Genomic DNA, 24,029 nt, shown 5'->3' with positions numbered 1-24,029 from the left:
GATCCCTTTCACATGTGCTGCTGTCAAGCCAAGTCCCTCCCATTCTATATCTGTGCCTTTGATTTTTTGTACCTAAGTGTAGGACTTTGCACTTCTCTCTATTGAAATTCATTTTATTTGTCTCAGCCCACTGTTCCAGCCTATCTAGATCATTTTAAATCCTGACTCTGTCTTCTTCAGAATTAGCAATCCCACCCACAGTATTCATAGGTCAAATAACCTTGTTGGTTTTGTTTTTTAATTACTTCCTCAGGTTTGAGTATCACATTTTAAAAGTAATCACAGTTATAGCAACTGTCCAAAGACAAAGGAAAATCATTGCAAACTACATGCAGTGTAAATCCTGAGCGGTGCCCTCAGTTCAAGTCCATCAAAATCAGTGGCTTTAGAATTGCACTGCAAGTCCCCTATGTCTATCTACAGCACAAGCAAACTTGAATTTCAAGTGGGAGTTCTGCCTACTGCACTGACATCAGAATTAGGAAATTAATCTGAAAAAAAATCTTGAAATGAGCCTTCTCCGGCCTTTTCATTAACTCAGAGATCGGATTCACTCTTTGGCTGCTTTACTTGTCTCCAATGCTAACCTCATTTTTGTGGATATTAAAAACAGATAAACAAGCCTAAAATCTATCTATTCATTCCCCCCTCTTTTTAAATAAAGTGTCCATATATTGATATATATTTTTTTACTTTTAGGCACCAAGCCTGAGGGTCTTCCGTCTAGTGATTTATGAAACTGCTTTTCCTGCTTAGTTCAATATTTTAACATTATTCCCTACAATATAAAACAACAGACAAATGTTAGTTTATACTTCACAGATCAGGGGGGTGTCCTTGATATGTTGCGCGGTGTGGGCATCAAACACCACCATCATCTCAGGCTGAGACCAAACCTAGCACCCTCATTAGGCTCAGGAGATCCAAAAGGAGGTGGGAACACCGGGCTGGCTGGAGGCTTTCATTGAAACCACCGATAGGCTGAAGGCAAACAGTCAAAGCAGGTGCTGAACATCCAAATATTGTCTCAGCTTTGGTTGTAGGTGGGTTGTCTGCACTTTAGAAGGCCTGACTGTAGGGAATGAAGCCTGTGGGCAGAGTAATCCTTTCAGCAGTGTTGATGGGTAACAACAGGATTCTTGACTTAGACTCTACATCTAATTCTTCTTTTGGGCAGGCTTTCCCGAACATCTCTGTTCACCAGATTATATGAGTACCTGGTGAGTGTCATTGCGGCAATCCAGAAGACCTCTCTTGAAGTCTCCATCCCTGTCCTAAGTTCAGTGATGGCACACAGTTAAGTCTTCTCCCAACAAAAGTCTAACGGCAACAAAAGTCTGCTTTGTTTTATCAGAACATCATTGTTGAAACATCATTGTTACTCTTTTGTGTTCAAAGAGTAACAGAGTATCAGTGGCATATACCCATTTTTTTCAAACATCTGTCTGAATTACCATTTGAAAATGAACAGTTCTGGCCCTGACCTTAGGTTTTAGGTTGACTACCAAATGTTGTAAAGAAGAATACTCCACTTTTTGGTGACAAGGACAAAATATGTTGATCCTGGCTTAGAATCAGGGGTCATTTTGTAGAAAAAGAGGTGCAGGAGCTCATTAGCATAACTTATTTGCATATGCCACACCCCTGACATCACTGGAAGTGTGTCAGAAGGCAACACCCACTGGACTGTTTTGGATTGCTAGTTATTGTGGGGGGGGGGGAACGTGCAGATCTGTCCTCGCAGAGGAGGGAGAGCTTGTACCTGAATAGAACTTGGTCTTAAAGATACCACTGGACTGTTTTGGGTCGGGGCTCTGCAACTTACCTGGCTGCTTCTTGCTCTGACTGAGGGCTGCTGGGAGCAAGGGGTGGGGCTTGTTGCATGTGCCCACCCCCTGGGCTCTTTACTGCCGGAGCTCCACTCCTGTGCGCTCCTGCAGGAAATGACCCCTGCTTAGAATAGTGAGGGAAACATGGGTGAGTTGCAGTTCCAATATAAGTCTTGGCAAAAAAAATTATTTAATTATAGCTTGCCTTTCTCACTGAGATTCAAGGCATATTACATGGTGTGAAACATGGCAATCAAATAGAATGGAAGTTCTAATAAGCAATGCGATAGGACTAGGATTACAAAAATTGGGGGCAGTGCAAAGAAGCATAAGACATAAGTCAAGTGATACAGAAAATGGAACAAGTCCTTCAATGCCAGACTTATTGGTGGGATCATCTGCTGGAGTATATCTGCTCAAATGCTTCAGGGAAATTAGTGCAGAGCAATTCCCGCATGGCTGGTTTGTTAAATGTGCTCAAAAATCCGTGTTTACCTTTCCCCCCCAGCAGACGTGGTACATCTGAAGGGGATGGGGGCAGAGAAGTAATTTCAGCCCAGAAACGGAAATAATAATTGCTTCACATCCTTACCAGCTAGTTTAATTTAGAGATGTGTACTGTGTCATCATGCTGTTATCTGCATCAGCACTATTAAACTTTGTTCAAATATGTAAAAAAAATGGGTGGAGTGCATAAACTGTTAGCTGGAGTTCACAGAACCGATCTCTTCCCCTGCAGCCTCTTCTATTCCTGGAAAAGCTGCCAAAAGTTGGGGTACCCTCAGCCACACAGCAGGATTCAGTGCAATGACTACAGCAAGAAGAGGAAATAAAAATCACTCCCTTCTTCTCTTGTGTAAATTCTTGCTTCCTTTGCAGAAGGGCTTACACAAGAGGGATGGAAATTTCTACAAGTTTTTCTGCAAACTGCACCCCCTTGCACTGCACCCTACTTGCTCCTTAGAATTCCTCCACAGGAGCAAGTTTTCAAGGGGCTGCAGAGAGGAGGAGAAATCCGTTTTGTGAAAGACTTCATTTACAGTTAATTGGATGCAGTCCACTGCTGTGTGGGCACATTATGTTGTTCACAACATTTACACAATGTTGATTTATAGCCCATGGCAAACCTGCATGCTGGGCTACCATGTGTCCAGATACTGTTTGCTAATGATGAGTAAGACATTACACTAGATGCCAGTTGTAACTTTACATAAAGAAATTGAATAAGGCTAAAAGGTGGTTGTTTGGGGGTTATTAAGAAAGAAAAATACTTTTTCTGGTTTGGCTAATAAGATCTGGTCCTGGATTAAAGGCATTAACAATACAAATGGATAATGATTAATAGGGTCAAGGCATTTAAAAATGCTGATTATAGAGAAAATTCATGTTCCATGATATATGTGGAAATAGGAAGAAACAAGACATAGAGCTTACTAATCAATATATGGAAATGTACTGGGAGGTAGGAATAAACATATATACACTATTTCCTGCTGTATGCACCCCACTTCCTTGAGCAGTGGAAAGTTACAGTGGTAGTGCATCACCTGGACTGGTTTCCTTTAGAAGAGATAACACTGGAGACTCTGGGCAATCTTGTGATATTTGCTTGACAGACACACAGCACTGTTTTCCAGCTCTATAATCCAATCTTATCGCAATGACTCTCTTATACTGCTCATATTGCACTGCTAAATTTTGTAAACTGCTTTGAGTCTCAGCAAGAAAGAAGGGCCTAAATAAAGTAAATGAGCCACACAGGGAGGTGATGATGGCCCCCTCTACAGAGCAGCAGATCTGCTATCCTGTATCAGAGCCATACAGAGAGTTACTATATCCCCAAGGTGCTTCAGCTATCTCTAGCAGTTTGCTTTCTTTTTCACACAGATACCAGTGTGCCTCTTCCCTTCAGGGTCTTTTTCAGGGGGGGGGGGTCACCTACTCCAAGCCCTAATGTGTGCTCCAATAGAGCCATTTTCTGATACTTGAGGGGTCCATTAAGGGGATAACCACAGTTGTTAAGGCACATTACTATTCTTTTTGTCATGGAGAATAGATGGATCCACAGGAAAATCTGTTATTTTGTATTTGACTCCTTATATGCTATGGTGATAACAGTGGAAATAGCAATCAGAGGAGACTTTCTGTGTTATGGGTGGACTTCCACTGAAGCTAAACGAAGTGGGACACAAAAATCTACACAATAAAGTACAGTGCTACTTTAGGTCCAAAAGGTTCACATACCGGTGTAGCCAACAGACGAAATCCTAAGGAAACAAGAAATGTTAGTTTCAATTAGCTTAATTTTTTGCAAAATACTGGAAAATCTGTAGAACTTGTGATTTTGCTGTAATGCACAGAACTACTCCTTACATCTGTTTAAAGGGAAAAATTGCATTTTCCATTTGTTATTTATGAACATTTATACCCTGCCTTTCTCCCCAGTGGGGACCCAAAGCAGCTTAAAATCATTCTCCTCTCCTCCATTTTATCCTCACAACAAGCCTGTCAGGTAGGTTAGGCTGAGTGTGTGTGACTAGCTCAAGGTCACCCAGTGGGCTTCTATAGCAGAGTGGTGATCTTAACCTGCATAACTGGGATGGTTTTCTTGTTCTCAAGATCAAGTGAGTGTTCGCCTTCTGTCCTCCCTGAGCTCACCTTAGGAGTTTATACTTCTGACAGGGTAAATTTTTGTATTTAGATTCTGTCCTCCACTCCATTTTTAAACAATGTATGGAAAGTATACTTGGTTAACTTTTAAAGGAAATAAAAAATAATTAAAAAGGAAAATACTTTTTTGTCAAGATTAGATTGACCTACAAAGTATCTTGGATGCTCCTCTGTATTATATCTTATCAGTTAATAAAGCTATGGTCTTGTTATTCAAAGGGTGGTTATCACCATAATTGCACCCACAAGAACTGTTGAGGCACTTTTTGTTAACCGCACACACAAGAATGGTTTCATTTTGATAAATGAGACAATTTTATGGGAGAAGGAAAATGGGTATTCTGCAGAAGGAAGATGAAGCTAGTCACTTAAAATGAGCAGCCATTTCTGTTCAGCTGATATACTTCTCCCCATAAATCACTCAGAATCAGAGTCCATCTATTTAATTGTTTTTTACTTTGTGAGCTGCTTTGAGCAGATCTCTGAAGAAGCAGAATATAAATTTTCTAAATAAATAAAATATGGAATAAGTCAGAGTCGTCAAACTCATTTGTTACGAGCGCTGGATCTGAAATAAATGTCACTTTGTTAGGCCAGGCCATGTACACTATAAAATGTAATTCCGGGTACTAAAGATACAAATTTTATAAAGGACACTGACAAACCCAATAAACAATATTATTTTTTTACTCAAAATACAAACAAAAGCAATAGATTTCTAGCAGTGAAAGCAATTGATTTACTGGGGAACACATAAAAGCCGCAATAAACGTATTTAATCAAGACTAGTTCCCCCCCCCCCGGGGATACTATAAAAGGGGGAGCACCTTACATTTCCATACATACCAGTAGTTTGCGGGCTGGGTAAGAGGCCTGGGCAGGCCGAGTCTGGCCCCTGGGCCTTATGTTTGACACCCCTGGAATAAGCAGTTGTGAACAGACTTACCTTGTTTAATATAAAAATCTCTGAAGATCTTTAAACAGAATTTAATAAGAGGTACCAAAGAAAATCTCACTGAACCTGGACCTACGGGGTTAATAATAGCACTTAGTAGAGTAGAAAGGAGTAACAAAAGCACTCTGCAGATGTGTTTGCTAGCACTGGAATCTGATATTTCCCCTAGCAGTTTTTCAGAACATGCATGCCATTCATTTTACAGCCTCCAAGCCATGTGGAAAGCAACAGCCCAACCTATAAAGTCCTCTGCCAGTGGAAACCCAGTATCCGGTTGTGAACCCAAAAAAGATCTGCAGAAAGCAAATTGTTAATGTGCCCAAGAGAAGAGTCCAACATTAAATGAGAAGCGGCTGATCTTGCTATTTTCCAAACCAGAATATTTTGTTGCTTCCAACAAACATCTGGACCTTTACTTATTGGTGCCAATATTCTGAATTAGAAGTTGTCATTCTTTACTGAAAGCATTACATCTGTTCAAAGTGCTGTACATTTGAAATTCTCATCTGATAAACTTACGTGCATTATACAAACAGCTGTGCATATACAACCCCTTTTGAAACAAATCCCTCCTCATTCCTTGATCTTTTACTGCAGCCTCACTGAAAGGCCTTCCATGCTATGAATTTTAAGATAATAGACTGCACAATTTTTCAAGTGCCAGCATGAGTTTATTAGTGGGTTGTCTTTATGCTTGACATGGTCCTAGCTGTTCCTTTCCAGGATTTCTCTTGGCAGTCTGTCCTTGCAACCAGTCCAATATTCATTCTGCAGTTCCTGGATCATTCTGTGCCCTGCATTTAAAGTTACTGCCCAGGCTAGATTGCATTACACATGCTGTGGAATGCTGAGAGAGATCAGAGACAGCAAGAGATAAGCTAAGGAAAAGACAGTCTGCAAGCTACCTTGTATAATGAAGAATATTAGCAAAAAGGGTCAGGAAGAGCAGTGCAACTGGCATCAGGGCAGTCAGATAATATTACCAAAATGCCAAGCAGGAGATACTATAACAGACTATATCCTACAGGACGGGGATGCCTGTGCATGCCTAACGCATGTAGAAATAGCTGAAAGCACCACAGAAATATACTGCACTGGTTCCTGTGGTCACTGGCAAAAGCTCATCCATAAATACTGCAGCCAAGAATTGAGTTTCCACTATCTTGAAGCCTCCTGCCACTGTGTGCAGCAAAATATTGGAAGGGCTATTGCTTCCAGGAAAGATGCTGTTTATTTTTTATCCTTCTGTGCCTGGCCTGTATGTGACATTTATGTAATGTCTAGTGCCAGTCCCCTCTACCCAAGACCCTTGAGTGACATGCCAGTCGCAGTCGACAATACTGCATTATAGGGATCAATGGTCTCACTCAGTATAAAACAGCTTTATATAGATGAATGCTAGTGTGTGTGTGTGTGTGGAGGTGTTGCATATCCCCCACACATACAAGTTCACCTCCCACTTCTGGCAGCCTTAGCTTCATAGACTTGACCGTATGTTTAGTTTTTCTATGCAAACCAGCCAAGTTAGATCCAATTGGTTTTCCCACTGGTGAAAAAGGGAGAAGAGGGTTGGTCCCCTTGGACCACCAACAAGTCAGTGCTGGGTATCACAGGACTTATACAGACCAGAGCAGATGTGAAACGGGAACTGGGTAAGATGAGGAGATAAAGTTGGCTGGATCCAACACCCTGGTAGTAAGCCCTTGCACGCCATCTTGCAGCTTCTACCACCCAGCATAAAGCAGTTGCTTCTGAAGGCAGTTTTACCCCATCCATGTCCTGGACTTGCTGTTCCTGTTCAAGCCACAAAGCCTTTTTGTCCATCAGGTTTGAAAGTGGCCATATTGACTACATTATCTGAATCCATTCTCAGACTTCTGACACAAAGAGAAGCTGATAGTGGGCTGTATAAAAGAATCAATGAAGTTCAAAACCTTTTGAGTAATGCGATCAATAATAAATCTGAAGTGATTTCGAGTCTGTCTTGTCTTGTTAGTCCGATACCAGTAACTAGTTTTCAGACTTGGAATTACATCTACTTTAGCTATCACTCAGAAATCACTACACAGTACTAGAAATACGTCTAAACACACTGGATTAGAATGCACTCAGATCCATTCAAGAACAGAAATATGCAACAACAGCCTTCACAATTGAGCCAAATAAACTCCAGTGTTTCACACTATGCAATTTCAACCCATTGTATCTACTGACATAATAAATGCCCTTTTTATACTGGAAAGTTTTCACTATGGCTAAACTTCTATTCATAAATCAGTTTAAAATTATGTGAAGGAGGGAAAAGAATAAAACTTTCAAACCAAATCTGTTAATGTGGCAACTGCAATAAAATGCTAGCAAATGTTGCTGCACTTTATGCAGGCAGCCTAGAACTGAAAAGTCTGGAAAAAACGTGTAATATTAACTGCATGCCTGCCTATGCAACATCATGTAAGAATATGTAGTATTTAAGTCACAGGAAATGCAGGCAATCAGAATACTGTGAATTGTTTCTATTGAACTTTTCAGAATACTTATGGTTGGCGTGGTAAACAACAATCTTGCTACATCAGAGCACTACTTGATAGTTGAGTTGAGCACACTTAGGTCCAGCAATTTAAGTGACTGAGAAGTTTAGAAAAGACTACTGAGGAGTTGCCATGGCTCAAGTGGTTAAGACGCTGAACTGCAGGCTGTGGAAGGTCAGTAGTTCAGCAGTTCGAGACCCGGGTGCCGCATGATGGAGTGAGCTCCCATCTCTAGTTCCAGCTCCTGCCAACCTAGCAGTTCGAAAGCAAGAAATTGCAAGTAGATAAATAGGTGCCACTTTGGTGGGAAGGTAACAGCGTTCCGTGAGCCTTGGTGTTTAGTCATGCCGGCCACATGACCACAGAAATGTCTTCGGACAGCGCTGGTTCTTTGGCTTTGAAACGGAGATGAGCACCGCAACCCTAGAGTCGGATTCGACTGGCTTTCGAGCAAGGGAACCTTTACCTTTACCTTTTTACTGAGTAGCTAAATTTGGTCATATGAAAGTAAGTAGATACACAGAAGTAATGGGTAGTATTCCATTAATGTAAGCAGCCGACAGAAGTTTCCTGGGGGTAAGAACACCCTCCATTGTCTAAGGTCATCGTGGTCGTTTCCCTCAACACAGACTTGGAATGCTTGCTGTCCTGTGAAACATCCACATTTTTATGGAGTATCTGTTCTTCAAGAGGTGTGTTCCTCAATCTTCTTCTCAGCTTGTCATTCTCCATTAATAGTTCATCCAGCTTCCTTTTCAAAGTTTTGGGGCTATCTGTGATATGGTAATGGTGCTCAGTCTAAAAGAGATGGTGCATTGTAAAAACAACAGCAATATTAAACAAGATGTTTCCCTTCATCACAGTTAATATTTGCTTTTATTCTTGACAGATCATGTGGTTCAAATGCAAGGTGTGATTTGAACCTTTAAAGCCCTAGACTTTCTGGATCTCAAATATCTCTGGGAGCATCTTCACTCCAATCATCTCCTTCCTGCATCCACTTCTATGATCAAATCAGCCAAAAGAACTACATGACTACTGTAGGCCCTGCATGCCAGTTCATCAGACATACATATACAATAATATAAGATATATTTAAAATATAATTATGATCTTCTTAATTACCAGATCACTTCTGAGCATGTAGGATTGTCTCTCCCCTACAGCCCTTGTGTATCTACAATGAGAGTAATGGTTTCCCCCTCTGCCTTCTCACCTCTCAGTGTGAGGCACACCAGCCCAGGTCAGAGAATGCCAACGCCCCTGGAGGCCACCTTGAACCATGAGGAAAGGTGGGGTATATGTTTTAATAAATAAAATCAATCAATAAAAGCAAGCTGGTTGCAGAGAAATGGGAGTAAAACCACTACCATCCCACTCTGGCCTGCTTTGTTTTTGTTTTGTTTGTTCCACAGCTGCTCTTGTCCTACTTGGGTGCTGGGATGAGAATGAAGAGGCTGCACAGAAGGGTGAAGGGTTGCTGTAGAGGATGGGCCCTTCAATCTCTACTGGCACGAGGCCTGCAGCTTACGGTCCTCCGATCGTTAAAGCTGTAGCTGTTGCAAGGTGGAAGCTAGAAGACTAGACTACTGTCTTCAACTTTTTAGTGTTTATGGCTTGGAATATTTTGATATTTTTAGTCATTGCTCTAAAACCACTGAGAACTTGAAAAAAATGATGGTATACAAAAACTGTACATAAAATATAACTTGTACGAGCTGCCTTGAGAAATGAAGGACAGCCAAGACAGGTTTAAAAAGGCCGCTTCATCCATTTCTGTCTCAAATACAGAATTTAACTAATCAATATAGCAAATAATATATGCAAAATTCTGCTACTGGCTACTGTATTTAAAACACTTCTATGTCACCTTTCCACCCAAATAAGAGTCCCCACGGCAGCAAATTTCAACAGTAAAACATTTGAGACATTAAAACAGCATTTAAATTATAGTAGATATAAAATAAACAATCCAGTAGAAACAAATAAACACATTAACATGTATAACACCACAAACAGGGAGGAGGGCCAATAACAGTTACCAAATAAAACAAAGAAGTCTTTGGTATGCCAAATAAAATAAAGAAGTCTTCAACCACTGGCAGAAGACAACGATAGAGGGAAACAGATGACTGTCCCTGGGGAGGGAGTCTCAGAGTTCTTGAACCCAGAAGGCCCTTTCCCAGGTTACCACCTGTCTTGCCTCAGTTGGCAGGGCCTTTGAAAATAATCAGAACAGATGGGTAGGTTCATATGAGAGAAGGCAGTCCTTAAGGTATGCTAGTCGCAAGACGTATAGGGCTTTAAAGGACAATTCCAGAACCTTTAACTGGGCCTGAAAACAAACTGGGAGCCAATTTTAGAAGGCATAAAACTAGAGTGATATGGTCCCTATGACCCACTCCAGTCAACTTTCTGGCCACAGCATTCTGTACCAGCTGTAGCTTCCAGATAGTCTTCAAAGGCAGCCCCACATAAAGTGCATTGCAGTAATCTAATCTAAATGTTACCAGGGCATGCACCCAGTGGCAAGGTCTTTCCCACCCAGGAAGGTCTACACTTGTCTCACTAGCCAAAGCTGGTGAAAGGCATCCCAGACCACCACTGCCAACTGTTTATCCAACAGGAGATCTAGTTCCAGCAGTACCCAAAAGCTATCCCATACAGAACAGGAGACAGCCAATTTTTGGTCAAACCTTCCCCCACCAATAGAACCTCCGTTTCATTGGGATTAATTCGATTCTAAAACTGCCTCAAGAAACCTGTTCACAGTTTCCACAGCCTTTCTGGGATCTGCTGGAGGCACAAGATGCAGCTTAGTGTCATCCACATACTGGTGGCAATTCATGCCCACACAGATGTTGAAAGGCATGGGGGACAAGACAGAACTTTGCAGGACCCCATAGGCCAAATGCCAAGGGACAGAGCAGTCCCCCAGCACCACACTCTGAAACCTACCTTTGAGGTAGGACCAAAACCACCACAAAACAATGCCTCCCAGTCCTAACCCTGAAAGGCAGTCCAGAAGAACACCATAATCAATGTTATCAAAAGCCACCTAGAGGTCTAGGATAATTAACATGGTCACACTTAGTTTTCATATGAAATTAAAACATAGCTCCACACATCTTTTACAGTTTTGTTAGAGTACAGTTCTAGAGTACTTGCCTTGATCAAGATACTTTCTGGAGCTATTCTGCTGAGGAGCAAGTTATAAAAAAGCAGGCACCTGTCACTGGGAACAGGACTAAAAGATTTTTATGTATGGCTTCTATTCAAAGCCATAACTTTGCGGTAACAGCTGAAGAAAATTATTATTTTCCAAGCGCAAGGGGAGACAGTAGATCCAGTCAGATGCTCCAGGCCTTATTGGCAGAGATGTGCAGATAACTGAAAATGCTTTTATATTTCCACATTTACAAATTGCTATGTACAAATCAAATTAACATTCAGATCTTAGCACTTCCATTCTGTCTAAACTCATGTTCGATACCATGCTTCAGCACTCCGATATAATTGCACTTTCTTCAGCCTTCATGAAAGATTTAACCCTGCATGGTAGATTTTAGGACTGGACTATACTTTTTCCCTTCAAGCAACTGTTTACTTTCTGCATTCAGCCTTTAAAGATCAATTCTAAGCAGGTCTAGTTGGAATCCTACTCAGGTTTGTTTAATGGAGCTTAGTCCCAGGAAAGTGTTATTAAGACGTCATTGTTCTCAGAAAAATCTATGCAACACTTTTTGACAGTTACTGTTTATATGCTTACCATAAGCCTGTCCGTTGCATTACATTCTGCAGTAGGGTTTATTTCTAGAGAAAAGCTACATTGCTCCACTTCACCCACACTGATGTTCTCAAGTGAATCTTGTGATCTGTTACTCAAGATCTGCCAAAAAAAAAAAGCAGCACAAATTAAATCCTTCATGGAAAAAGGAACCTCCCTATGAATGCTCTGCTGAGTTTTGGTGAATAAACATTCTTCCTACTTGAAGAATGTGGCTGCTTTTAACACAGCCAAAATATATTGATACACAGTTGGAAAGTTGTATCTGTGATCTGAGGAATGTTGCAGCTATGACACGCACACAACACGCCCCTCAAAAAAGTCATGCAGAGTGCATGAATCTTGTTCCTAGGACATTGCATTATTGCTCCAATATTATTATGCTTTCTGGCTTGGGTCTGACTCCCAAGAGCACACCCCTGTCTCTCAGACACAACATGAAAAACGACCACAGACTTGAATAGGCACTAAAATCATGGCCACAGCTCTTTTGAGACAGACTGTGACAAACAGTAATTGGATGTCCTTTAGACAAGTAGTTAAAAAAAATGAGGGGCAGTCTTCATGCATGGAATTCAGCTTAAAATATTTCTACTCCAATGCTCTCTTCAGTATTCCTCTGTACACAGCCATCAGCTTACTATCAATTCCGCAGAGGCACACACTGCTGCAGTCCACATACATTAATATCAGTGGGAATTTTGCATCCAATTGTCTTCCAAGAGGCTATTATACATATAGACCTTTAGGATTATGTTCTTCCTTATACTCAACACATATTAATGACCGCAATGAGAGCAGCTTGAAGGAGAGTTTACAGAGCAGTTCAATAATCCATTAAAATAATGGTTTAACAAATAGCTACAAAAGAGTGTAACTATATAAGTACAATAAACAGCTAGATTCAAGTCCTGTACCACCTCAGAGACCAACAAGAATTTGGTAGTATAAGCTTTCAAGAGTCAAAGCTTTGACTCTTAAAATCTTGTTGATCTGTAAGGTGCTACAGGACTCAAATCCAGCTCTTCTACTGCATGTCAACATGGCTACCCTTTGAAACTATAAGTACAATGAGGCCTTCTCATCTCCAGCTCCAACGCAGGTATTTTGCTTACCATTGGTGTTGTTTGCTCACTACATGCCCCATTGTGACTGGACTCTGCCTGAAAAAGAGGGACATCAAATGCTCCCACACATTTGGCGTTCTTTCTTGTTTTCTTTGGAGTATTTATTTTCTATGAAATAAAGGACAGCGAGTCAGTGACTAAGAGGTGAGCAGCAGGGGTCGTTTCGTAGAAAAAGAGCTAGGGGAACTCATTAGCATAACTCATTAGCATATGCCACAGCCCCTGACATCACCAGAAGTGTGTCATAACGCCACACCCCCTGACATCACCGGAAGTGTGTCATAAGGCCACACACCCCGCCCCCAATGGTCCCGGCCGCCACCACCGGCCTTGCAGCTCCACTGCTGATCCCCATGAGGGGCCCGGCGGTGGACCTGCAAGGCCGGCGGGAGTGCAAGGAAGCCCCGCGAAGGCCCTCCCTGGCCCCAGGCAGGCAGGGGTGAGGAGAGGCAGGGAGGAAGCAACTTACCCTCCCTCTTCTGCCTCCTCCTGGCTGAATGAGGGCCGGAAGCGGGGCGACCGGAAGCAGGGGGCGGGGCTTCGTCATGTGCCCCGCCCCTCGTACCTCACCCGGGGGAACAGCGATCCCCCGCGATCCCCCCCGAAATGACCTCTGGTGAGCAGTAACTAAAACCTACCAGGGATCAGATGTTGGTTAGCTCAGAGCAATAATTAAATCAATACTTCTGAAGCTTTTTCAAGCAACATGGGGGAAAGCTGCTCTAAATAACACATTTTGCAGCTTTATCAGGGGTCACTAAGAATGAAGCAGCATCACAGGATACTTTCCTGAACTTCTGCTGTTTGAATGGGATGCATAGGAAGTAAACATATTAACATGCAGGAGCAACAGAATTCGCAAGAGGCGGAGCCACCTCACACATTCACCCTTCTGTGTGGTGCTCCTACCAGGCTAAAAGCAGAACCGGCAGAGTAAACTGCCTAACATCTTATTCCCAGGGCCTCAAGCAGCATTTCCACTTTAGCCAGGAGTCCTGAACAAAGACCACCAACAGTAATAAAAAGGAAGGACGGAATATATGGTGTTCTATGATGAACCAGACTGTCCTGGATCTCATTCATCACCTTCATTACCTTCTTCGGTACAGGGAAAGGAAAGGAAGTTTGTTTTTCAAATTAACTGGTGGCTAAAAAAAACCCTGGAGGAACTGTAAACACTACAGGTGGGCCCTGATGCATTACCGCACACGTCTGTAAGCATAGAGCAAAGAAATGTTTTGTTTTGCCGTTAAGTTGCAGCAAACGTGCAATTCCATAGGTTTTTCAAGGCAAGAGATACTCAGAGGGCATTAGTGTGGCAAATGGGGTTCAGTGCGGCCAAGTGCAAAGTGATGCACACTGGGGCCAAAAATCTCGGCTCTCATGGTTCTTTGTTACAGGTCCAAGGTAATGTCAATCATCACTTTGGGCCTGGAAGGAATTTTCCTCCAGGGCAGATTGGCCAGGGATCCTAGAGGTTTTTCTATGCATAGATCAGGGGTTACTGGGGGAGACTTCATTTTCTATATGAAGCAGAAAAAATCTCTAGTTAAGTGTACACATTGCAGGTAAACTAAATAATATTTGTTTGTACTCTCGGCTTTGGCAAGTTTATGATTTAACATGAAAACAGTGCTGGCATCTGACATGTATTATTTTTATTTTTCACAATTTGCATGAATAAATTGTTTTAATGTTTCCATATCCTGTGGAGAAGAACTCTGTTATTCTATAAGTGTTTTCCAAATGTATTTGAATCATATAAATATCTGTTATATATTGAAAGAGTAAGAATAAAGAATAAGATTTGTTAATGTTCTGAAGCAAAATGCAGTTATACTTTCTAGCCAAGCTTTTATAAAGCTGTGATATAATAGAGGCCTGTGTCAGAAGCAGAGTTGATCCTAGATAGTGTAACCAAGGGAATGGTGACAATGTACTTACAATACAGTCCACAGAAGATCTTAGACCTCTGAATGTCCAAGACTGACTTGCCAGTTCACCATCATTCCAGCCCTCCTCATTGGCCCATAATTGATGGAGCAGAGATACATCAGTGGCTGTTAGCCACAAGGTATAGATAGGAACTCTGGGGCAAGTGATGCTCTGTATTCTTGGTGCTGGGGGGGGGGGCAACAGTGGAAGGGCTTCTAGTGTCCTGGCCCCACTGGTGGACCTCCTGATGGCACCTGGTATTTTTGGCCACTGTGTGACAGAGTGTTGGACTGGATGGGCCATTGGCCTGTTCCAACATTGGCTTCTCTTATGTTCTTATGTGGTGTGGCATTGCCTGCCCTTGTGTTGCAACTCTGGTATTCCTTGATGGACTCTTATCCAAATATTGACCAGGGCTGACCCTGCTTACCTTCTGAGATCTGATGAAATCAGGCTAGCCTGGGCTACCCAGGTTAGGGCATGATGTGCATACAGCAAATACCTATCAAATTCATAAATATATGAATACCATCTTTTTGGTCTTTTAGACTACTGGACTATGATCTGGGGGACCCAGATTTCAATCCTCACTCTGCCACAGAAGTTCACTGGGTGATCTTGGGCCAGTCACACACTCTCAGCCTAACCTACTTCACAGGGTGGTTGTTGTAAGGATAAAATGGACCATGAGTTCCCACTGGGAAGAAAAACAGGATATAAATATCTAAATAAATAAGTTGGACAGTGAAAAAAGTGACTGGATAGGAGATGGGGGATCCAAAATAATTCTGGTTCAAAGCACATCGAATAAGATGATACCAGGAAAAAGTCCCTAAATTAGGTGATGGAACAAACTGTAAGGTGGTTATGGAATCTCTGCCTCTGCTGAAATAGTGGGAAGGGTCCATAGCTTGGTGGCAGAGCATCTTTTGCTTGCAAAAGGTCTCAAGTTGAGTCCTTGACAACTACAGGTAAATTATCTCAGTCAGCCCATTCTCTGCCCACTAGTCTGCATAAATGGGGCTTAGTTTATAAATGTGCTATAGTTTATAACTGGCTGGCACTAGCCTTTGGCTGCTACAGTATCAAACTTACTCAAAAGCATTGGGCAGTTTGTAAAAGCATGCATATGGATGGTGTGTAGAAGGTGGCTTTACATCAATGCGTGAAATTAAGGGAAAGGCTGCTTACACTGCGTATACTGTATGCCTCTGCAACAGTTTTTAGTGCAATATGAAATGTGACTTTCTAAACTCCACGAAAGCTGAGCATAATGAGCTTTCTTAAAACTGATAAGAAGTCAGTTATGTACAATGCAGCTAGGTTACCAGACCATTTCATACCTTACAGTCATCAGGAAACGAAAAAACAGAAGGACAACTTCCTTCCTTAAGAAACTTTTTCCCATTGATTTCCCGAAAACATTCAGGATTGAAATGCTGGGAACATATCATGTCCCATACAGATGGAGTCCAAAGATTGCCACTCACAGGGTCCACACGACATAGTGCCTGGGCCCACTCTTGCTTCCTTCTGTTATCCTTTGGAAACCTATGAGAAGAAAAAGTAAGATCACAAAGAGGTTGCTGTACCAGATCGAAAACAGGCCCAAGAGAGTTAATAAAGCATATCATGTGGTTACCAGTGTCAATTTCCAAGTGCCTACTAAATTTGGGTCAGTAACTGTGCCATCCTAAGCAGTGTTCCAACTTTCTAAATACAGTGAAATCAATGGGCACTGCGAGAGACCAGTGGATCCAAACCCCAGGTCACCAAACTGGAATTCAGAGTCCTTAATCATGGAGCAGCAACTTTGCCATTTGTAAAGCGAATACAATTGTTTACTGAGCATGATGCACAAAATGCGCCTATCCACTTTTTATGTATCAGATTCAAACATCTCTTCCTCATTTTAAACATTTAGAGTCAGAAAACCTAATGATGCATTTCCAGGAATGCATGTAGGATTACAGAGGGGTAAGCTCAGAACTTTAATAAATAGTTAACAACCTCAAGTGCAATCCTAAGCAGAGTTTCACCCTTCTATGTCCATTGAAGTTAATGGGCTTAGTAGGGTATAATTCTGTTCAGGAGAACAATTGCAATAGTGGTTTTTTTTATTCTTTTACAGCTAGTCTCAATGTAAAGTTTGCCTCTATGGGATCACCTTGGAATACCATCCATGAACTTCCCTGTATAAAATGTCAAGTTTCAATTAAAGGTCTTTTGGATTTTTTCAAGAAAGAGCCACCAGAGGAATAGATAGGGTATTCTGGGGAATTTCTATTCACAGGTCCTTTTTGTGGGTTTTTCATTCTAGCAGTTATGTTCTTCCCAGGAATCCTTCCACATTGTTCCTAGCGAACAGGGCCCTCCCCTATTCTTGGCTGCACAAAATTCATAGTCCAAAACAAAATTTCAAAATCAAATACCACATATTTTTGTTTATATAATTCCAATACACATTCTTGCACAATTCGGAGCACATGAGCCATAGCAGTTTTCTTTCCCCTAAATTTATTTAAAGCTGATGGTAAGCAGAAGAACTGATCAAATACCGTCATGAAGAAAACCGTCTTCAGCTGCCTTATAAAGGTCACAAGTGAGGGGGGGCCAGGCACACCTCCCTAGGAAGGTTGTTCCATAATCATGGGGCTGCTACTGAAAAGGCCCTCTCTCATGTACCCACCAGTCAGTGGGTCAGTGAAGAGGCCTCTCTCTCTCTCTCTCTGATCTTAGGTCCCAAGCAGGGACATATGACAGAAGACAGTCCCAAGCCACGTAGGGTTTAAAGGTCAAAACATGGAAGGGGGGGAGGAATAAGAACATTTGGGGTGAACTACAGTTGAATTTTCAGACATTCTGTGCAACATGCTGCTCCAACACATTCATCTTCATGGTGAGGTACAAACTTATGCCATGCAGGTGCCCAGGACGTTCACACTCACCTATGAAAAGTTATTCCCTGTTTGCGATTTAACATTGTGTCTGAATTGCTGCAGTTATATGCTGCACAGTATTTTACCATGATAGCTCTACTCTAAGCCGTTGCAAGAAGAGAAGCACAATGACCCTGGTCAGCAGACTATGATGCTCATGGCTGAACAGACTGGATTCTGTATGTCATCTCCAAATGAAAGCTGATAATAGAGAAGAAGAATATTTTGTTGAACAGTTAGGCTTCCTTCTTCAGCTTAGGTGTAACTTCTGAAACATGAATACAGACAGAATAAATGCATAATTAAAATAACCCTGAATATTTTCTAATTTCCAAGACGAATAACTCACCACTCACCACATGGAGCCACATCACAAATATATTGGATTCTTAACTAAAACCAGTTTGTGCATTAGTTTTATTTAATATGCTTCTTGATTTTAGCACAAAAACGGTAAAAACTATACAGTTGATTTGCATGGACTTTTAACCCACTGTTCATAGTTTCCCCTTCTCCATTTATCTATATACCTGCTGACTGAGAATTCACTTCATGCACCTGCTTTGAGTTCTAGACCACAAAAGCTTATGTACAATAAATACATCGATGTACCACAAGACTCTTTTTATATACTGATTTTGTACACACAATCCAAGTTATTATAGAATGGATCTTAAGGATCACAGGCACAGCAGATACTCCGGTCACTGCACAAGACTTGTGAACTTTCTGCTTCGGATCATTCCCCTCGCCAGTTTGGTGTAGTGGTTAAGTGCGTGGATTCTAATCTGGGAGAACTGGGTTTGATTCTCCATTCCTCCACCTGCACCTGATGGATGACCTTGGGCAAGCCGTAGTTCTGGCAAAGCTGTTTTCTCAAGGACAGCTGTGGAAAGAGCCTCACCTACCTCACAGGGTCTCCATTGTGGGGAGAGGAAGGGAAAGTGAAGGGTGGGGTATAAATCCAATCATCATCATCATCTTCTCCTCTTCTCTAGAAAGAAAGCTAATTCTGAAAGTCAGAGGATGGTCGATATGACATTGGATACCACATGGGAACTGCAGGAAACAGAAGCCCTATACACTGAACCCCTCCATGCATTGACTGGACATGCACAGAGGGAGAACGAACATGAATGGGCTGTTCTTGCTCTGTGTGATCACCAATTCGTGAGTATGGTGCACATGCATGGTCATGATCAGCAGTGCTACTTTCCAAATGTTGCCGATCACAGAGAAGGAGCTTATGCATGGATACTGCCACTGAGTGCAGGTTAAGTGCTCATAAGCCGGCAGTCACATGGAAACAGGGCAAGCACACTTATGCCCGCTGTCATGTCTCCACATGTTCAGTCAGTGCACAGTGGGGTCATGTGTGCAGGTCTAAGGACTCCCCCCTTTGCATGAATGGAACTGACTTTCACTCACATATGGCATCTTTGGATCCAATCCTATGTCTGTCCCCTGAAACTACTAAGAGCACTTACACATGTAAAACTAAAAACAATGCAACTTAAGTGCATAATTTCACAAAATTCAAATTTAGTACAACTTAAAATGCATAATTGAAAGTGCTGGATAAGATACCCATAAGTTTGACAGCACTGATCAGGGGCTCAACAGGTCCAGTTAATGTGTTCAGTTCCTAATGGAGTGAAATTGCTAACATAACTATGGCATCAGCAGTTGCATTTCCTGTGAATGACTATGGCATACTTTGTTTTGCCTAGAGATGTCATAAACCAGGCCTGTTACTCAATGGTTCACATTTTCCCCCTTTCCTCTGTTTCCTCTCACTGACTGAAGATGCAGTTTACTACATTTGATGAAGTAGGGTGAAGCTCACACAAGCTTATGCTGGTTTATGATGAGAAGCCAGAATAGTGCCCACAGCAAGCAACTACAGAGCAGAAAGTGCTTCATCTTTTTTACTGTTAAGGTAAGATATCCTCCACCCCACAAGTTATATATGAATGAGGTCAATGCTTATATAGGGGCCATTAAAATTCATTAATTATTATATGGCATTGTGTGTAGAATAGCCAGATCCTAAGATTGTCTGGCAGCCCAAAGTTCTAACTCTTTAGCGTTATGCAGCACTAGGTGGCAAGCTAGACTTGTTTTTAAGGCAAGAGACATTTCAGAGGTGGTTTGCCATTACCAGCCACTCAGAACCCTGGTATTCCTTGGAGGTCGCCCTTCCAAATACTAGGCAAGGCCAACCCTGCTTAGTTTCTGAGATCTGACAGGATTGGGCTAGCCAGGTCAGGGCTACAGTGGCCATGTCTACTTTCAACCCAGCTTTACTGATTAAGTCTCTGGGCCACTGCAAACATTGCCTTTTCCCACCACTAGACAGCAGAATGTTGGAAGCCTCTTCCTTCATAGCTAACATTTCTTAAAGTAAAATTTAAATAACACAGATAATGATACATCGTTTCCAATAATCAGAGGTCTGAATAACAACATTCTTGATAACAGGGACCTCCTATTTCTTAGTGGCCTTCCACAAGTTTAAGGCAGCCTGTTTCTAAAAAAAATTACCGTAAAACAAGAAAATTAGTAGAGAGGAAATCTGAAGAGAATTGTGTTTTCTCCTGCAACATGGAATCACCTCAGACAAGATGACATATTGTTAGGGAAGTTCCACATAGTTTTCTAGGCTAGCAGCAGCACAAGATAGTTTCAATTGGAGAAATGGGTTGGATCCAAACTAAAATCTTCCAGTTTCAGATTGGAACTTTCCGCCCTTCGACCATGTAAACGGCACAGCTATCCATATAAACAGCGCAGTTAAGACTGAAAGCTATATGGATGGGAGGGGGTCATGCATTGACTTCACCACACTATTTCAGCACTTCAGCACTGTTTCAGAATATTAAATGCATTCAGCAAACAGCCATTCAAAGTAAATATTAACAGACTCTCATTGAAATGTGGCAGAAAAAACTGCATCACATTGTTTAGAATTACGGGAATAACAAGCCCACCAGCCAAAGGAAAGCATTTTGCATAATCAGCTTCTGAATGCCTCCATCATGTAATCCTTTCTTTCTTGTACATACTTTGAAGGCAACAGAAATGAGATGTGGCATTTTCTCTATTCCTTATCTAAGCTTCAAGGGAAAAATGCATATGAAGTTTTGTTCAGCGCCAGCAGGTCACACTTTTTGTTCTCAACAGATGCAACAACATCCACAAACTTAGTCAAGAGGATGATGCTAGCCACCTCTACAGCAAATTTTGTGAATTGTGGGATGCTGTCCCTGAAACATCTGAGTGAATCTATGGACAATGAAAAGTATCTTTCAGAAAAGGTACAACTCTGTGGCAACAAACTCCAGAATGACCTAGATGCTTTCTCTGGATGGGGGCAGGTAGGAAAGGTCCACATAGAGTCAACGTTGAGGGAAGATGCCTTCAGAGGTCTCCCTTCTTAAAGACCCAGTGAAGCAACATTTCCTCACAGCAGGAGTCCCACAAGCACCGAAGAATAAGAAATCCACACTAGGGGTGTGCATTCAGTTTATCCAAGCCAAAAAACACCCCCAAAATACCTTACCGGTATTTTTTGGGTATTCTTTCAGCCATGGTATTTAGCCAGCTATTCAATACAACTGAGCCTGAAAAAATCCCGAAAAGATTTGGGATTTTTTTCAGGGCTGCCAAATAGCTGGCATAAAAGGGTGTTTAAAGGGACTGCCGTCCCTTTAATCACCTTCCAGGGGAAGCCGTGGCCTGAAGAAGGCATTTAAAGGGACCATGAGCCCTTTAAATGCCTTCAGAGTTCAGCTGCAGCTTGCAAAAGGCATTTCAAGAGACTGTGTTCCCTTAAAAGGCCTTCCCCCCTCCATTGAAAACCATGGAGAATGGGACTGGACCTGCTAGCCCAATCTTTTTTAAACTTGAGGGGTTCTTTTGAGGAGACGCACCAGCAGCTATGCTGCCGATTTTGTGCCCCAACCTCAAAAAACAGCTCCCACAGAGCCCCAGATACCCCTGGATTGATTCTCCATTATATATACCGTATGGGGACCATTGACAATAACAGTCCCCATAGGGTATAATACAGCTGAAAAAATATGGCAATCCCGAATATTCACCAAATCTAAATACTATACCAGTATTGAGATTTGGGAATACCAGGAAATACCAATATTCTTTGGGTCCAATATACCCGAACCCCAAAAATACTGGGGGGGGGGGCCGGGTCGCACACCCCTAGTCCACACCAGAAAAGAGGATATTTTTCTGCCAGTCAGCTTTTGAACTGCTCCATAGGTCATCTTCTCCTCTGGAACAACTGTACTTCTTAAGGTTTCCCCAGCACTGCCAAAGAAAAGCACCTTGGCTCTCTCCCTTCACCCACTCCTCCCCTAAAGTTAACCAACTCCTTTCTGTTCTGTTGCCAGGCTAACTCTCACAGAGCACAAGCCACATTGTAACTTCTATTAGGACCAACCAACGTGACTCAAAACAGTGTGCAAACTTCGGAGTTCACCAGAACAATTTATCAACTGGAAGAGAATGGAACTAGGAGGAGACTGTATGTATGAGAATTTACCCACAACATGAGATCACAACTACCCATTTTGGCTTCCACTAAATTTACAACTCATGCATCACCTTACATTTCTATCCAATGTTGTTAATACAATTACCACAAAGTAATTCATTTGCTCTCAGCCTACTAGAGATCCGGGAGTCTTCCTTGGGGTCAGAGAGATACAAGGGAAATTGCTGGCCTTGGTAATTTCAGTGGAGAGGTACCATTTGTCTTTCGTCACTCACAGAAGCCAGGGTGCAACCTTATCCCAACAGTTCAAATCTACATGCCTGCTCAGCATTAAGCATAGAAATGGTAGAAACAGGAGGCCATAAAATTATGGCCTGACAACATCCTCCTACCCCACCCGCACACACTTCTTTTTTTTGTAATATCCAGCCTGGTGAAGAGTTCCTGTGAACGCCAAAGCCTGCATATTTTGTTGTGCCATTTTGGTTTGTCATAGTAAAAGGTATTATATGGACTGTGTTCTGCCTTTGGATTTTGGATGAGCACAGATGCAAGCAACTTTTGTCTCCTTACGACATTCCTCACAGAACTTCTCCCAAAAATCACCCCATACTATATGACAGAATTTTTAAACCAGGACGAACTATGCAAGGAAAAGCAGACTATGAATATTTTAATAAAACATTTCCTAAAGGCATGCATATATATAACTTTTTCCCAAGGGTCTTCGAGGAATAAACATAGGATTAAACTATCAGATAGGGATGGGCACAAACCGGCTCACGAGCACCCACCCCATTGTTAGGTTTAAATGGCTGCGAGTCATTAAACCCCTCGGTTTTGCCCCCCCCCCCCACTTCCCAGGCAATCCCCCCCCCTTCTCCTGGGTACAGCTCACCACAGCCGGGAGAAAAGGGGGAACCGAACTTGCTGGTTTGGGGCTTTTTGGCTCAGCTTGAAGTTCAGTTTAGAGGCCGCCCCAAACCCTGAAACAACTTTTTAAGGTTTGGGCCCATCCCTACTATTAGCATCCTTATAGTTCTACACAGACAAGTTAGGCAGAGAGGTAGCAAGGCTCAAGGCCATTTGGGGGGGGGACATTTAGGGGACTTCATGGAGGAGCAGTACCCTGGCCTGGGGGGGGGGGGACAGGGGAAGGACAGACTTCAGGTTTCTGGGATCTACTCTGTTATTTCACTAGAACCTCAAGGTCTGATAGCAGACACAAAAAGGTAACTTTAGGAGCAGAAGCAGAAAAAAGATAACAGCACAAGGCTGGAGCCAAATACCTACTCTGTCTCACAGGCTGGGACAGAATGACTTCTGTCATGAACTCCCAACCTTAATTAGCTGTTGTTTTAAATTGGTCAAGTTGTTCCATTTTGTCTAAAGGCCAAAGACTTTTCCACCCATCTGTTGTCAGAAAACCTCCTTACCTGCTGCGGGTTTTTAATATTTTCAGTGGGAGGATTCCATTTTGCCCGAATGCCAGAGGCACAGCCAACCAGAAACCAGCACACCTTTTTATTTTCTTCTGACAATAACACCTCCTAAAGGAAGAAATGCATCTTATTCTTGCATTGGAGAGTTCAGTTTGTAACCTAGGACTTGCTTGTCCTCAGCGGACAGAAATTAGATCAATCTGATAGCATATATATATATATGAAATAATTTGGAAAATATTTGAACACCTTGTCTTAAAATATTATATTCATCATGTTAAAATAAAACGTTCCATAATCA

At 42.1% G+C, this 24,029-nt stretch overlaps 1 protein-coding gene and 1 long non-coding RNA gene across 2 annotated transcripts in view; one reads left to right on the top strand and one right to left on the bottom strand.

Annotated features, from left to right (window-relative positions):
- Positions 1-8,410: 8,410 nt before the first annotated feature.
- LOC107106622 (THAP domain-containing protein 6-like) overlaps positions 8,411-24,029 on the bottom strand; it is a 27,262-nt gene continuing 11,643 nt past the window's right edge. The window contains exons 2-6 of the mRNA XM_015406805.1: positions 17,780-17,971; positions 16,175-16,382; positions 12,885-13,004; positions 11,752-11,871; positions 8,411-8,780 (exon numbers count right to left, since the gene is read on the bottom strand). Of these exons, the coding sequence (XP_015262291.1) occupies positions 8,526-8,780; positions 11,752-11,871; positions 12,885-13,004; positions 16,175-16,382; positions 17,780-17,859 (783 nt within the window). The 5' untranslated portion in view covers positions 17,860-17,971 and the 3' untranslated portion in view covers positions 8,411-8,525. The remainder of the gene's footprint in view (positions 8,781-11,751; positions 11,872-12,884; positions 13,005-16,174; positions 16,383-17,779; positions 17,972-24,029) is intronic.
- Positions 19,580-23,067, top strand: LOC107106625. The gene is made up of 3 exons (XR_001482370.1): positions 19,580-19,709; positions 20,954-21,087; positions 22,183-23,067. It is a non-coding gene; the product is annotated as an uncharacterized LOC107106625 (long non-coding RNA).

The sequence above is a fragment of the Gekko japonicus genome, unplaced genomic scaffold, assembly GCF_001447785.1.
Source record: "Gekko japonicus isolate JY-2015 unplaced genomic scaffold, Gekko_japonicus_V1.1 scaffold700, whole genome shotgun sequence".
Taxonomy (NCBI): Eukaryota; Metazoa; Chordata; class Lepidosauria; order Squamata; family Gekkonidae; genus Gekko; species Gekko japonicus.
Note: the sequence above shows the minus strand (reverse complement) of the source record. Positions and strands in the feature narration are given on the sequence as shown.